The 15,621-nt window shown below is 47.5% G+C and overlaps 1 protein-coding gene across 1 annotated transcript in view; it reads right to left on the reverse strand.

Annotated features, from left to right (window-relative positions):
- Positions 1–15,621, reverse strand: part of LOC142765020 (uncharacterized) — a 68,451-nt gene that overhangs the window by 10,940 nt on the left and 41,890 nt on the right. The window contains exons 10-11 of the mRNA XM_075865566.1: positions 13,650–13,779; positions 4,758–4,913 (exon numbers count right to left, since the gene is read on the reverse strand). Coding sequence (XP_075721681.1) covers positions 4,758–4,913; positions 13,650–13,779 — 286 coding nt within the window. The remainder of the gene's footprint in view (positions 1–4,757; positions 4,914–13,649; positions 13,780–15,621) is intronic.

The raw sequence follows: 15,621 nt of genomic DNA on the forward strand, positions 1-15,621 counted from the left end.
AAGCGCTTTGAGAAGGCTGTATGACTCCACGTTTAAGCATGTAATCCACTTGCTCCGTAATGACGCAGCGCTCTTCAACGGAAACGCGGTAAGGACGCTGTCGCAGAGGCGAATGTGAGCCGGTGTCAATAGTATAAGTGACAGTCGTGGTGTGGCCCAAAGCAGGTTCTTGCAAGTCGGAACAAGGGCGAAACTTGTTAAGGAGAGCAACAAGTTGGCGGCGATGCGAGGAGGGAAGGTCTGCGTCAATAGCATTGTCAAAGGCTAACGAACGTGATGGCTCAGACACATGAGTGATTATGGCAATGTGACATGGGGATTCGTCGGGAAGAATATTATCATCTATATGGTCGACAGGTTGTACATATTCCAACGTTTCACCTCAGAGTAAGACAATGGGGTAGTTGCAGTGGTTGGTAACCAGCATTACGGTTAAACCAGGCATAATTGTAAGAACGGCAAGTGGGAGAACGCTACCCTTGCGTTCAGTAAAAACCGGAGATGGCGTGAACACCACTGTGGCGTCAGGTTGCGCTACACATGAAAGGCTAATAGGGACTGAAGCTTCCGGAGGCAAGGTGATGTCGTCGTCAGCGATGTGTTTGCAGAGCAGAGGAGAACGGTCGGGTGATGGAAATTGGCACACTAGGGACACTTCCGCACGGGAACAATCGATGATAGCTTCATGACGTGATAAGAAATCCCAACCCAGGATGAGGTCATGAGAGCAAGATGGTAGAACGAAAAATTGGACGATGTACAAAACGTCTTGGAAGATGACGCGCGCCGTACACACAGCCGAGGCATGAATGCGTTGCACGCTAGCCGTGGACAGCACCATGCCACAGAGAGATGCGGTGACTTTCTTCAGTTTGCGACAGAATTTTGCGTTCATCACAGAAACGGCGACCCAGTATCAATTAACGCTAGTGTGGCGGCTCCCTCAACATCGACATCAACTACATTTAGCGGCGAAAATGAAGGCCTTGATGATTGCGTAGAAGTTGCAGTTCTTGCCCCCGGAACTGCACTGATCAGTTTCCCTCCTCAGGAGGTAGTCGACGACGCATAGGCGATGGAGATCGGCGACGGGGCGGTGGGAACGAGCAGTTGATGGGCGACGATCCGAATCGGAGTGCCTCTGTTCATATGCAGACGTGGTGGCCAGCTGCGACTCATAGGTAGGAGTTCTAAAGAAGGCATACGCAGGTGTGGGACGGCGGCGGCAGAAGCGTGCAACGTGGCCAGCGATGCCACACGCAAAGCAGATGGGACGGTTGTCATGGATGCGCCACTCATTAAGTGGACGGTAAAAGCGAGGTGGGGGTCTGTAAACCGGAGGCGAGGCCGGATGAGGTGGAGCCGAGAGGGAGACTGGATGCGGTGGGGGCCGCGCGACGACAGCTGCATGGCTGAGAGGTGTAGGTGGCGCAGGTGGTGCGTAGTTGACAGTTGAGAGATCAGGTGCTACTGATGTGCGTGGGTTAGGCACCGGCACTGCAGGGAGGACCTCGGAAGTTTAAGTGCGTATGGCCTGCTGAAGTGCCGAAGGCAGGCTTGCGGTGGGCGCGTCGCAATGCGGCAGCAGGGAGAGCTGTCGGGCGACTTCTTCTCTGATGAAGTCTTTGATCTGGTTGGACAGACTTTCTTGGCGAACGTCGGCATTTGCGAGTGCGACAGCCGAGATCGAATGTGGTGGTGGAACACTCTGCCGAGCGATCGAACGCTGACTGCGCAATTCATCGAAGCTCTGGCACATGCTTACGAGGATTGCCACCGTGGTTGGACTTTTCGCTAGCAACACCTGGAATGCGCCACCCTTAATACCCTTGAGAATCTGCCGAATTTTCTCTTCTTCAGGCATAGATGGCTTAACACGCCTGCAGAGGTCGAGCACATCCTCAATGTAACTAGTTAACGTTTCAACCGGCTGCTGGGCTCGGTGGCGTAGACGCTGGTCAGCGCGGAGCTTCCGGACCTCTGGTCGGCCGAACGCTTCAGTCACGAGGGTCTTAAATGAGGACCAGTTTGCGATGGCGGTTTCGCGGTTGGTATACCAAAGCTTCGCTACGTCTGCCAAGTAAAGGATAACGTAGGCGAGCTTAGAGTCGTCGTCCCACTTGCTGCTGGCACTTACGCGTTCGTACAAGGAGAGCCAGTCTTCCACGTCTTGCTCACCACTGCCGCTTAAGATTGGCCGATGTGCTTGCTTGGCTGGGATGGGCTGGTTGGTGACTGCGTCAGTCATGTTTCGTAGTGGTCTCTCGGCCAACTTGCGAAAGCGGAGCTCCAGGTCTGCTTGGGGATCTCAGCAGCCTCCACCTAATGTGATGATGTTTGTTCGAGCAGAGAAGTCGCAACGAGGTTGCAAGAAAAAATGGCCGTACGGCAAGTCTGGCAAAGGCGGCACAGGCTCTCGCGCAATCAGAGCACGGGGCTTTTAGTTATATTCCGAAGGCGCAAACACGTAGGTGCGTATGCTCCACTACAAATGTCACAGTTTTTTTTACTTGTTTCACTTGAGCGCTCCTTTCGCAAACGTGGCAGGCTGCAGAGAACGAAGTTCGTTCTTGAGCTCGGCCGCTTCAGTGAGAAGTGGCAGAGGTCAACACCGTGTAGGGCAAAGAACAGACCGTATATGCAGGAGGCACACGAGCGTCATAACGAGCCAGGTGACATCGTTTACAGCACGGAGAAAGGAAAGGTAGGAGAGGGCATGCCCAGCCGGCACGCTACGTCAAAAGTGTGGAGGAAATGACATCATGGTGGCCATATTCCCTGGGCACAATGGCGGCGTTGTTATGGTTACGTGTTGCGTGGTGGAGCTGGTCTAGCAGTGAGCGGCCAAGGCTGGCGGTGGCATGTGTGCCGCCCCAGGTCTCGTGCTAAGCCGTGGCGCACAATATTCGTGCTCTGCGCCGCGTTATTGGTTACGCAGTGTTCTCATGGCAACTGCATGTGATCTCAACTTAAGAAACCGCGTTACGGGTTCAGAACACCCCGTTACGCAGTGTTCTCAACATTGCATGTGATCTCAACGTAACAGAAACCGCGTTCAAGTGTCACTTGCACCGTGCTCAATGTCAACACGGTCTCAGAATGCTAACGCTGGTGAGTTTCACGCGGAACACGGACACAGTGACCCGGGCGCTGCGTCGGCCGCGTGGGGGAATGCAATCGCAGAAGGTGCATGACTGATCGTGTGGTCTGTACAGTTGCTGAAATAATGATGCGAAAACAGTCGTCATTGTCAGTGCATCTAGCACGTGTTCTCTTGTACTTTCTTTGTTGTCGGTGAGCTGTTACTCACTGTTAATACTCGGCTGAAATGATTTTACCGAAGGTGTCGCGCTGGCCCAGAGTGTTGAGCCTTGTTGCATTAGTTTCGGATCGTCACGACACGCGCGCTGCTCAGCTCACGTGCTTTCCGAGCTGGAGAGAGAATCGTGCCTTCTGCTTTACCTTCGGATGTAAACAAGAGAGGATAATTTGCCTAGTCAATATGGCCAACTTCCGGCTTCATCATGGCTTCACAACTAGCGACATCAGGGCCTCTTCTACCTTTCCTTCCTCCGTGGTTTACAGCGTGCCCTTCGCGCCCTCTCGCTAGTGATAGCGATATCACGCTGAAGTGCCACCTAAGGTCACTGCAAATGCTCCCTACGGGAGCTGAATAGAGTGAATACGTCCGCCATGTTGCAATAACTAGCAACCACAGCTATGCGACAAAGTCGCACTTTGCTTTTGCAGGCGACACGCCTGATACGTTACCGATCGACGTACTTGACTTGCATCTTTCACGCACTGTTTCCAGTACTTTTTTCTGCCTGATTGCCAACAAAGTGTATCGTAAAAGCTGACTTAGTAACGAGGTGAAAGAAAAAGGAGTGATGTTCTTACTCGACGTGTGGTGAAAAGTGCAGAGCGAACATTGCCAACTTTTTTTTGTCTTGTGACATTGCCATTTGGCGCACTTTCAGAATTACCCCAAACGACAACAAACGATACCCCGAACATCGGACCCCATCCGCAGCGCTCACCAATATTGCTCAAGATTTAGCGTTCATACTTGTGAGACTGTCTCTTCGTAAGCAATTATTGAGCATATATGAGGCACCATAGCAACACACTGATATTTTCTATGTGTAGTTTTTTACTAGATAAGGCCAGATGGCGTTTAGTGTCTGACTGCCAGATGGCGCTCGTGTCTAACGTGCCTCAATGCCCTCGTTCGCCTTTGCTGCACGGATCAAGACTGTCTAAGGCAGCGCTTGTAGAATACAATTCACCGATTTTTTCGCGCACAACATCAAATAAACATTTTGTTCACTCTGTCCACACGCAAGACTATCGTATTTTGACGGCTTTGCACTGAAACATGCAGATGCGGGGCCAATCTTTTCTTATAATTTCAACTCTGTCATCTGCTTGCGTGTATTTAACGTCATATACGGAACGGGAATCAGTCGGTGAAGTGTTGGCAGACAGCAAACATTTTCGTATTAAAACACATGGATAGTTGCTCATTAACCATGTTACCAAAGAACTCAGAGAACCACCAATGGTAAATGGTGCAGAGAAATAGCCGGTTGAGAAAAATGCGAGTAGTTTTCAGAGCAGGTGAATATTGTGAAGAAACCTGCTGAAAAATGTTCTTCGATGTAAGTGTTTGGAATTCAGAAAGTTTATTTATTCCTGATGGACGAACGCAGGGCTGCGCAATCATAAAAACAGGAAAATGAAGACATTGCACTCACCACGCCGTAATCCACGACCATGGAGCTGTTAGACAAGTCCAACTTGTTGTTGTACTTTAAGAGATAGGCACGTCCGAACATTGCGATGGAGATCAGCAAATAGGTTCCCTTTTTCGGTATGTCTTTCAGGTCGCCAATGTGGTCCTTGATGTCATTCTGAGCACGTATCAAGAAGGCGAAATGATAAAGATAATAAACGAATTTGCGGATAGACTACTCAGACTATCCTCATTGTACGCGTAAAAATACATAGTATTTCAACAGCGACTGATAGAATAAAGCTGTGAAACCAGTAGAGATTCAGGCGTTTATTGAGCGAACCTGCACTGAGCCGCAAGAAAACACGCTACAGTAGGATAACAGCAAGTACTCTGGTGGAGTATCTGATCCACATATCTCCCTTGTACGCAGTTTTCTTGCGGAAGTCTAATTTCACATTTCATCAGCAGTCCCAGGTGGTCGCGTTCCATCTAGGGTCGCAGCAGTGGTCCGCTGTTGAAGGAAGCATCGGAGTACATGGTGGGTGCCGCGAGCTCCCATTCTTCGTTCAACAGTGGACCCCCTTGTACTCCACATATATGCATCGTACGTGTAAGGTGACTGGAACACACGAACGCATTAGACAATGACCTCATGCATTGAGGCATGGCTTGCGGTAAGCGATGAGGCGATTTCAGTTGATCAATCACGAAAGCAAATGAAAGAAAAAAACAAGCACATCAGTGAGGTATCCAGAACCTCCTACAGCGTGAACAATTAGCGTATATGATCACTTTATTTAACATGCGTCGATAATCTAACTGTAATGAGGACCAGAACAATTACGAGTGAATACTGGTGTCCGTATTTCCTCTTTAAGGTATATCGACTCAGCTTCAGTGACCGTGCCACTTGGAGGGCATACTGACTTTAACCAGGCCTTTCAACGTGTTTCCACTAAGTTCTTGCTAGCATCCTCTTGATGTCTAACATGGCTACCAGACCGAATTCTTAACGTCTTTTGTACAGTCCTCAAGACGAGCGCCTAGAACGTTGGGGAAGGGCATTCCGGACTGTATAGTCGGCGTCTACTGAGAATCACGTGGCTTGATGTATCCCAAGTTTATGCTTCCGCTGCCACCCAAGGCACAATGTAAGATGTAGGCTATCTGAAGCAACGTGCATGTTAGGCAGAGTGGAGTGCGGAATGTCTTGCTTCAGCGTTCTTGATGAGCACACCGAGCTTTGTACGTCAGTGCTAACCGCCACACGTGAGACGCCTTCCACATTCAATGCCTAGCGTCATGATTGGTCGTTCCTGTCCAGTACGAGTTGTTCCAGCGGAAGACGTTCCCAGTCCTCGGGTTGAGTAAACAGGGAAGAAGGGGGAGAAATTTGAGGATGGCAAGGGAGGGATAGACCTTCCAAGAAGATCAACAAGTCTGCCCCCGCTTTTCGGCTGTTGGACCTGTAGCATGTTGTCTAATGGGTGGGATTATGCCCATTGAAGATTTTGACGGCAAAGAGGGCTGAAGACCCTCCCATTCTAGAAGCCACCCTTCCAGCCTCCCACCTACTCTAAGAAAAGATGGCGACTACGGGCAAGCAACTGTAAGCAGAATGCCTTTTCTTCCCTTTGGGCTGTTGGAGATAATCATCTATTTATTTTCATTACTTCTGATCAATGAAACATGCAGCCCCATAAAATTTCGGGGGGTGGGGTGGAGGAGAAGGCCAATCCTTGAGGGCACCCCTGTGGCCACAGGCCTGTTTCGAGCACATTACTCTTCTCTTCCTCCCCTTCTTAGGTTCGGGTAACAAGGGCGAAGGGTACGCAAGTGCAATATCACGGAAGGAATTTACCGCCTTAGCTCACGAAGACAAGTCCGATGGTTGAAACGTTGGCCACATGGTGAGATCTCTCGTTCAACGAGATTCATTCACTTGAAGCCTCCTAGTTCCCCTGAACTTTTTGTTTGCATTTCTCCGCTTGCAAGTACACCCGCCGAAAAAGTTCTTTTTTTCGGTAATGAAGAGATGTTTGGAGGTTTTAATAGACCATTTCCGATTCTGAAAACTATAGCTCCAGTAAGAGTCCAGTAATAGCTCCAGTAAGGTAATCGAAACCCTTGTCCCTCGGCATTGTCTACTGCACCTCGGTAGATGACGTCAAAGGCCTACATTGGCCCATCTGTAGGGGGGGGGGGAGGGGGGCAGAAAGAGAAATCTTCGAAACTGAGCCACCAGATGTTAATCGCTTCACTCCTAGCGTTACACTGAGGACGCCAAAAACATGAAGCGCACCTGGGCGAAGCAGCTGCGCATGCGCAGACAACCTAAAGGGTTCATTATGCAAGAGTTACCGCTAATCAATCTACGCCCCCGATGGCATTCGGGTTTTTTACGTGGTAAAAAAATCCGCAAACATACTGCTTATTTATTACACAGAGCTATTTGACAAAGTACACAGGTAACCACAGTGAAACATCGATACTGACTTCATACATCCCCATTCAGCAGTTTTAACGCTCGTGAAAGTGCCGCAATATTTATAAGTGCCTCAAAGACAACTTGGCGCTATCAATTGGATGTCCGTCTTCTTCGGACTCTTCGGTCAACTAGCCTGGTAGTTTGGAACGAGCTTTCACTCCCAAATGAGTATGTAAGCAGGTGGGGCGAATGCCATGCTACGCTGTGACGCCGTCAGGCACCATCCAGAGAAGCACGCAAAGCAATCCAATCCAAAACGCGCGTAGAAGACTTCGAGTATGCATGAACTGTGCAGGCTATGTATATCTCCCTCCACTCGTCTCTCTCTTTTTCTTAGCGTGTCCGGCGTTCTTGCATTGCAAAGGCGTAGCGTTAATTCTGGATAATGCATGCCATAACTACCATTCCTCAAGTGGCGTCAGCTATGGAGGATATATAAAAAGGCTAACAAAAACGTAATGTACGCCCTCCTAGGATCGGAGAGTGGCCATAAGCTTACAAGATCAATCATTTGAATATGGCTTTCGAGAATGGTGCCGAACCGACAGGAATACTTCTTCTTATAGCGTATATTTGATTTGATATGCCCATGCTCACGTGTACTTTTTCTAACCACTTCCTCTATGGGCCTGTACAAAGGCCTACAGTATTGTTAAATAAATTAAATAAATATACGGTTAAGGAGCGCACGTTGCTGACTCGGAGACAAAAGGACCATGAAATATGGTACAATGATTAGTCCCCAACTAGCCCACCTCTGAGCATTACTGAACGAATACTTCGCATCAAAGCTTGAAGAACTGTGTCCAAAGCAAACTATAGCATCAGTTTAGAACTAACGAGCAGGAGAGTAAACGAGGGTTACTTGATAGATTTGGGATGAACGGCAACCGCTTTGGGGGTTGAGCCCATATTTTGCGGATGCCCGCATGCACCGTTCACACCATGTTTTCCGGTAAAAGGAAAACGTTTTCCGTGAGGTGTAACATCGCACAGACTAAAATGCTCTATTGCCAAGTGAAGCTGTCACTGAGTATATAGGTCATCAAAACCATGCTTCTCACAATTACTTACTAAAGGGAATTGTGCTGAGACCGTTGAGTCAACGCGGTAATTATGGTTTGTGCATGGATTTGCCTGGTCTTCATGCTTATACGACTTCGACCTCACTCGTGGCTTTTTTTCATTGCTACGTTTGTGCTTTGGTTTCGGATTGAAGTATGACCCCTTGTAAAACTCGAGAGCTGATCTGAATTGGTCGGCCTGTAAAGGGCTCAATGTGCTGAAGTATAAGTGTTATACATTTGCTTAACTTCGTTTTGTGACAACGCGCTTGCAGCGCACAAGGCCCCGCACGGCGCCGAAAGATGGAAGCAACAGGAGCTTAATTTCCGCGAGTTGGTTCATCATGGTTGCGTTCTAGTAACAGCGCGACAACTTCAGGATGAGACAGAAAGGACAGGAAAAAGTGCTGACTGTCAACAGAATTTTATTGAAGGTGCTACGACCACTTTTATACAGAGTGCGAAAAACACAGTGCTCATGCGCGATAATACATATGTGAACATGATAACATAATCTCAACTAAGACAAGAATACTCTCTTTCGGAAAGGATAAGTGAAGGTGCATTGATGCATTGATCCTTGGCCTTCCCGATAGAAAATTCTTCTAAAATCTTTCTAATTGTTTCTTGTTCCTTTTTTTCAAAAACCGTGTTTTATGAAACACAGGACTGCACACACGTCCTTTACAGTGTTCGCCCATAACACTATACCTTAGCCATTCTTAACACTTTACGCATGCTGTCTTCCTCAATCATTGAAGTATTGCTCCGTTTGTCCTATATTTAATTTTCCACATGTCAACAGTATCTCGTACATGACAGTACATTGGTGTTCAATAAACCTGTTCTCGTGTCGGATGGTGCAAGATTGACTGTTCCCGTTTCTGTTTAGTACACACACTTTTGAAAGCTTGCAAGGGGCGGAAAAAAACAAGTTAATTTCATATCTGCTCGCTATTTTCTTAAATTGAGAGACTTGTGAGACACCTTGTGTACGTATGGTGTAACATGCAAAGGTCTTTGGTCATTCTGCAGTGCTTCTCTTTTGTATCCTGTTTTGTTTATCTTACCTTTCTGCAGGAGGGTTTTGCAAACGGGTGTGATGATGCTGTTGGGATACCCAGCATCTTTTAGTTTTACGGCGAAACTGATACGAGATCACTTTTCGGGTCCCGCGCACTTGTCTGCCACCGCCGCCGGTGTCCGTAACTACATAGCGCGAAATCAGGAAAAAAAAATATCTTGCACAAATGAGAGAGTGGGGCTCCGACCCTGATCCACTGGATGCCAGCCCAGTATTCTACCACTAAGCTACACTAGTGCTTGTGACTTGTTGTCAATCTTTCCTTAGGCAGGCTTGATGTCGGGAAAGCAATCGCGTTAATACGACTATAAAGCGTTTCACGCAAGCGAAAGAACGACCAAAAGCGAAAGAACAGCGAAAGAACAACCAGTCGTCGCACAATGCGAATAGCGTAACGAGTGGGCCGTCCAATGCCCCAAACCATCACAAAAGCTTGTTCTTGTTTCCCTATTAACTGTGGCCCAAACCCACTTCAGCCACAACTCCTCATCGTCATCAGCCACTGCATGGACAATTGGCAAAAAATTCCTTGTAAGCGATTAGCGGATACTATGCTTTTCAGAAGAATGATAAAAAATAGCATATCGAATGCCGGCCTACCACTGAGAAGCTTATTATTAACGTCTTAGTGGATACCAAGCAAGTGTGCCTGCAGTTTACTCAATGAGCAGTGTTTTGATAAGGCTCTGAAAGGCCACTCTTCTGTCGCGGGTTTGAATCCCGGCTGCGGTGGCTGCATTTCCGATGGAGGCGGAAATGTTGTAGGCCCGTGTGCTCAGATGTGTGCACGTTAAAGAACTCCAGGTGGTCGAAATTTCCGGAGCCCTCCACTACGGCGTCTCTCATAATCATATGGTGGTTTTGAGACGTTAAACCCCACATATCATTGAAAGGCCACTCTTCTAGCTGTCGCTGTGACTGTTCTGCGCCTACCGCGCAGGCCTGGCGTTTTTTTTTTTAACCTGGTTTTTAAGGCTGACCTCACCCTTGCGTGCACAAGACATTTGAAGGGTGGTCTTAATACACGTGGTGGCTATTCCTCTTTTTACTAAATTTGTATGCCCACTATCAAAAGTCAGGACATTCTTAGCACACCTGGACTGATAGCACCAGCAAGTATGGGCATTATCAGAAAAATAAAGGTGAATGTCCAAGCGCTGAATACGGTTGTATTTTGTCGATACAAATGTGAATTTGAGCCCCCAGGAGTGCTCTTTGAAGACGTTGAGCACGGCTTCAACGTTGTCATTAAAACACATTTGTCCAGTTTTTTTATACAAGCACGAGGTAATCGTCAACATAGCAATACGCTCTGCGTAGAAGTATAAATGCAAGGCTAGCCGAAGTACGTTTGTCCATAACAGATAAAAGGTGTCACTGAGAAGTGGGGCCAATGATGAACCTATAGTTATGCCAGCGCGCTGGATGAAGAATCGCCCATCGCACTTGATGGTAGTCGAATTGAGATAAAATTTTAAAAGCGCAATAAAGTTGTCAGAGTTCATGCCTATATTATTCTAAAAATGTACCTCCTGTTCTCCAAAACATTTCTTCACAGCGAGAACAAGACCATCACAAGTAACAGAGTAATACAGGTATACAACGTCTACTAAAAATACCACCACATTGCAGCACAAGCCTTCCCACAGTTCCTGAACCGAATCGGAGGAGCTTCTTATGAGAAACGGATCTTGGCAATTTAATCTTTTCGAATTGTCCTGAAGAAATCGTCCTACATGTTGCTGCCATGACGTTCTCTACGAAACGATTACTCGGAAAAGATGCTCAGGCTAGGGCGTCTGGCAGCTGAAAAAGGCTTCCAAGTAACCTCTTGCGGACTTGCCTACTAACTTTTTTAAAGTTGTCGAGCTTCGTGTCCCTGATTAGCTTCAACGTTTTCTTCTTATGCTGTTTGGGGTTGAAGTTGATGAGCTTGAAGTGTTTCTGGATCGCCATGGTTGCTTTTGACCCAAATAAATCTTGCGGAAGTACCAAATGTGCCTTCTTTATCGGCCTGTACCACTTCTAAACCGTTATTATTTATATACGTGGCTTTCTTCAGAGGCAATCCCGGGGCTTTCTTGTCGTCTTTAATGGCACAGTTAACACTCTCCGCTATGATACGGCTTCCTTCTTCGTCACTCGCTTTGTGTCCCGAGCTGCGTGTAATAGCCAGCTGTTGATAGGGTTCCAGTCATGGTTCGAAACTGTATTTCGGTCCCTTCTCAAGTACTTTTTCAACTTCATCTGGTAAGGATGCATTTCCTAACTTGGTCACTTTGCTCACCGAATGATTTTGGTTTCTATTCCTTGGTAAAAAAAGTAGAGTACGTTTCCAAAGGAATTCTGCAGTAATCCCTGCAAGGCTTTTGAAGTGAAGCAGTCTTGCCGATTCATGAGGAGGATCCTTCCCTTATATGTTTTAGCGTGCGTACATAAGGTATCTTACAATTTAAAGAAAATAGCGAGCAGATATGAAATTAAATTGTTGTTTTCCACCCTTTACAAGCTTTCCAAAGTGTGTGTACTAAACAGCAACATAAATAGCCAGTCTTGCACCGTTCATCAGGAGAATTCGTTAACTGAAAGCCAATCTAATGTCGTGTATGAGATACCATTGACATGTGGAAAAGTAAACATAGGACAAACAAGGCAACGCTTCAATGATCGAGAAAGACAGCATGCGTTAAAAGTTAAGAATGGCTACGGTTGTCTCATGGCCGTACACTGTAATATATTAATGTACATAATGTCCTATGTTTCATAAAACACGGTTTTTGAAAAAAAGCAAGAACAAAAAAAACAAAAGAGATTTTAGAAGCATTTTTTATCAGAAAGGCCAAGGATCAGTGCATCAGTACACCTTCCATTATCCTTTCCGAAAGAGAGTATTGTTTTCTCACTTGAGATTATGTTATCATGTATCGTCGCGCATGAGCGCTGTATTTTTTTGTAATGTTAATAAAAGAGGTCGTAGCACCTTCAATACAATTCAGTTGACGGTCAGCGTTTTTTCCTGTCCTCTTTGTCTTTTCCTGATGTCGTCACGCTGTTACTATCACACAACCAAGGAATGGAAGCTTTACTACCTTTCCTACCTATCATATCAAGCGCCATGCGTTTGAGCTCCGATGGACACTAGCGCCGGATTTTTTCTCTAGGGTACTAGAGTAAAAGATAATCTATTGGAACTCGACGGACACTATAAAATTGTTCGAAATGGGCGAAGTTTAAATCAGTCGTTTCGCGCAAGAATGAAAGCGACACACTGCCACCCAACGTGAACATAACACAAACAAGAAACGCCTGGGCTAATTATCGCGAATTAGGCTAAACTACATACGCTTATGGCCGGTGATTTCATCAGTTAAGTTCGTGGAGCTCTAACAGCAAGCTGACATAAATTGATGAGTCAGTGATACAACCAAAAGAGGGCTGCGATGCATTCGTGTCAGCGTTGAGCCTTATGGTAGAAATACGTGGCGCAATTTATGCTCCATATTGTGTTCATTTACATGGCAGGAACAATTCAATCAAAGCTGAAAGTAATCAGTAGTCTGTATTAGCTCGCGCTTCTTCTGTTGCAACAACATGAGCACCGTTAATAGCTCGTCGAAGAGCCCCAGGCCAGCGTGCCGATTCGCATCTCTGGAGAAGTGTTGTTTGTTGTTTATCATCTCCAGTAAGCGTGATTTGATTTGGTTTTGAAACCCACGGTAATCACTTTGCGACGACGTGTAATAGAAGGGACGAAAGCTAGGGGTCTCCCACTTTAAAACAACCATTGTGGCTACCGACACGTTCAATTATTCGGGAGTTTTACCCTACCACAGATGTACGACCCTGATTTTTAATAATGTGTGTGTTTAACGTCCCAAAACCACCATATGATTATGAAAGACGCCGTAGTGGAGGGCTCCGGAAATTTCGACCACCTGGTGTTCTTTAACGTGCACCCAAAATCTGAGAACCCGGGCATACAGCATTTACGCCTCCATCGGAAATGCAGCCACCGCAGACGGGATCCGATCCCGCGACCTGCGGGTCAGCAGCTGAGTACCTTAGCCACTAGATCACCGCGGCGGGGCTACACCAACGTGTGATAGAACCAAAGCGTCAGTATAAATTAACTGCAAGTCTGATTTAACCGAGTTCAATCAACAAATGTTTGCTGCAATATAAAACTGTATGCTCAGATTCATCCACCACATAAAGTGCTCATGGTTAAACGCCGTAGTATTAAACAGTACTGCTGGAATGAATACGCTTACTCACCAACGTAATCACGCCGTGGTCCTTGAGGTTTGCTGTATCCGGGTTGGGTGCAATCGGAAAGGTGGAGGTTGGGGCGGCTGCCTTTGCGTGATGGACTTGCAGGATGATCATAGTGATAGCCGGGAAGTCACTGTAAAAAAGGGGAAAAAAGTTAAAGTTGGAAAACTTCCCTAGAGAAAGCTTGCATGAATGGCGGCGACGCTATAGACTCTGGGTAGGCAGCCATTTTTTTGTCAGAGGCGGCCGGGGAGTGCAGCAGAGCAGTCCTGTTTGCGACCGTTCGCGTAGATTGCAGGCGTGATCGAGTGGGAGTGCGGCGCATATTGAACTCCAAGAATCGTGCCAGCACGATGTCAGCTTCGGCGGAAGACTACACCACACTGCTGTGCCAGAAATACCTCAAGCGGTATGAAGAAGAGACCAGAGTTTGCTCTAAGTGGACCCATTTACGCTTAGTGCGGGTGACTGTGTAAGCGACGTGCACTTGTAGCCGCACGTCGACAGCTGCGATATGCATGAATTTTTCGTTCCGAGGATGAGTTTGAAAACCCGGGAGCAGATGAAGCCCAGAAAGGCCCTCGGGGGTCACGACTTCGTGAAGAGTGGCCGCGTGCGGGAGCCGGGAGTGAAGAAAGTCGCCGCCGACACCGTGGCCGTCGTCACTCGAGTAAGACGGGTTAAATTGACGAGCGCTCTTCTCGTGCACGTGCGTCGTACTCCACGTATAGAATAAAAGCGCTGTGAGAAGCGAGCAGGCTTCGCTGTTCCCGGCCATTCATGTGCAGTGCGCGTTAAGGGCTTCGCCATCACTCTTGCCCATGAACAAGACTTCGACGAGAGGCTTCTTAACACACTGGGAGTTTAACCTGAACAGAAAAACATTAGCATCTACTGAAAAATCAAGTTTTTAATACTTCTTACTTGACTGACGGTATCGGTATCGGTGGCGAATTTCTTCACCGACGGCTCCCACAACCAGCCACTCGTCCCAAATTTGTGATCCTTGGTTGCCTTTCTCGACTTCAACAGCTCCCGGGTAATCAAACTCGTCCTCTGAACGAGAAATTCATAAAAATTGGAGCTGTCGACACGCGGCCGCAAGTACACGCAGCTTACCCAGTCGCCCGCACGAAGCGAGAATGGGTCCACTCAGAGCAGACTCTCGTCTCTTCTACGCATCGCTTGAGGTCTTTCTGGCACAGCGTTGTGATGTAGTCTTCCGGTTAGGCTGACATCGTGCAGCACCGTTCTTGGAGTTCTTATGTCCGTCGCGCTCGCACTCGATCACGCCTGCAAACTACGCCAACGCTCGCAAACACGGCTGCACCGCTGCACTCCCCTACCGCCTCTTAGAAAAAAAATGTCTGCCTACCCAGAGTGCATAGCGTCGCCACCGTTAATGCAAGCTCCATAGGGATGGGTATAACACGAAAGTAAAACGTGTCCTCACAGAAGTGGACTACTGTTTAGTGTGAATCGATATATAAAAGCCTGAAAAATTTCTATTGCTGTTTGGAAGCTATAGCGCAATTTATTGCGGATGCAACCACGTAGATGCTTAGTAGCACCTTTACAATCCCCCCCCCCCCACTCACCCAACAGGACTAACGCCCATGATCGCCGATTAAACAAACCCTTGTGGTTGCTGTAGTAGATAAGGGTTTGAACGTAATCAAGAACGAGGTGTGGCAGCCAAAAATTAACATCTTCCTAAAGGGAGCCCTGATGAGATGCGAAGCAGCAGCATTGCTTACTGGTGGCGTCATGGTTTGAACGGTGCTAACGTGGATGCTGCGGTGAGCAGAGAAAGATTCGTTATAAGCGATGAGCCAAAAGACTAGTCACTCGATAGGCACTCGAACATTACGAAAGGTGGAGAGGGTGAAGCAAGAATAGATGACGCGTGGTGAGCGGTGACAGGTGAGGGAGAGAGTAACGTCAACGCGCGTGCACTGCGAGGCAGGGCATGAAC

This window comes from Rhipicephalus microplus, chromosome 6 (assembly GCF_043290135.1).
Source record: "Rhipicephalus microplus isolate Deutch F79 chromosome 6, USDA_Rmic, whole genome shotgun sequence".
NCBI lineage: Eukaryota > Metazoa > Arthropoda > Arachnida > Ixodida > Ixodidae > Rhipicephalus > Rhipicephalus microplus.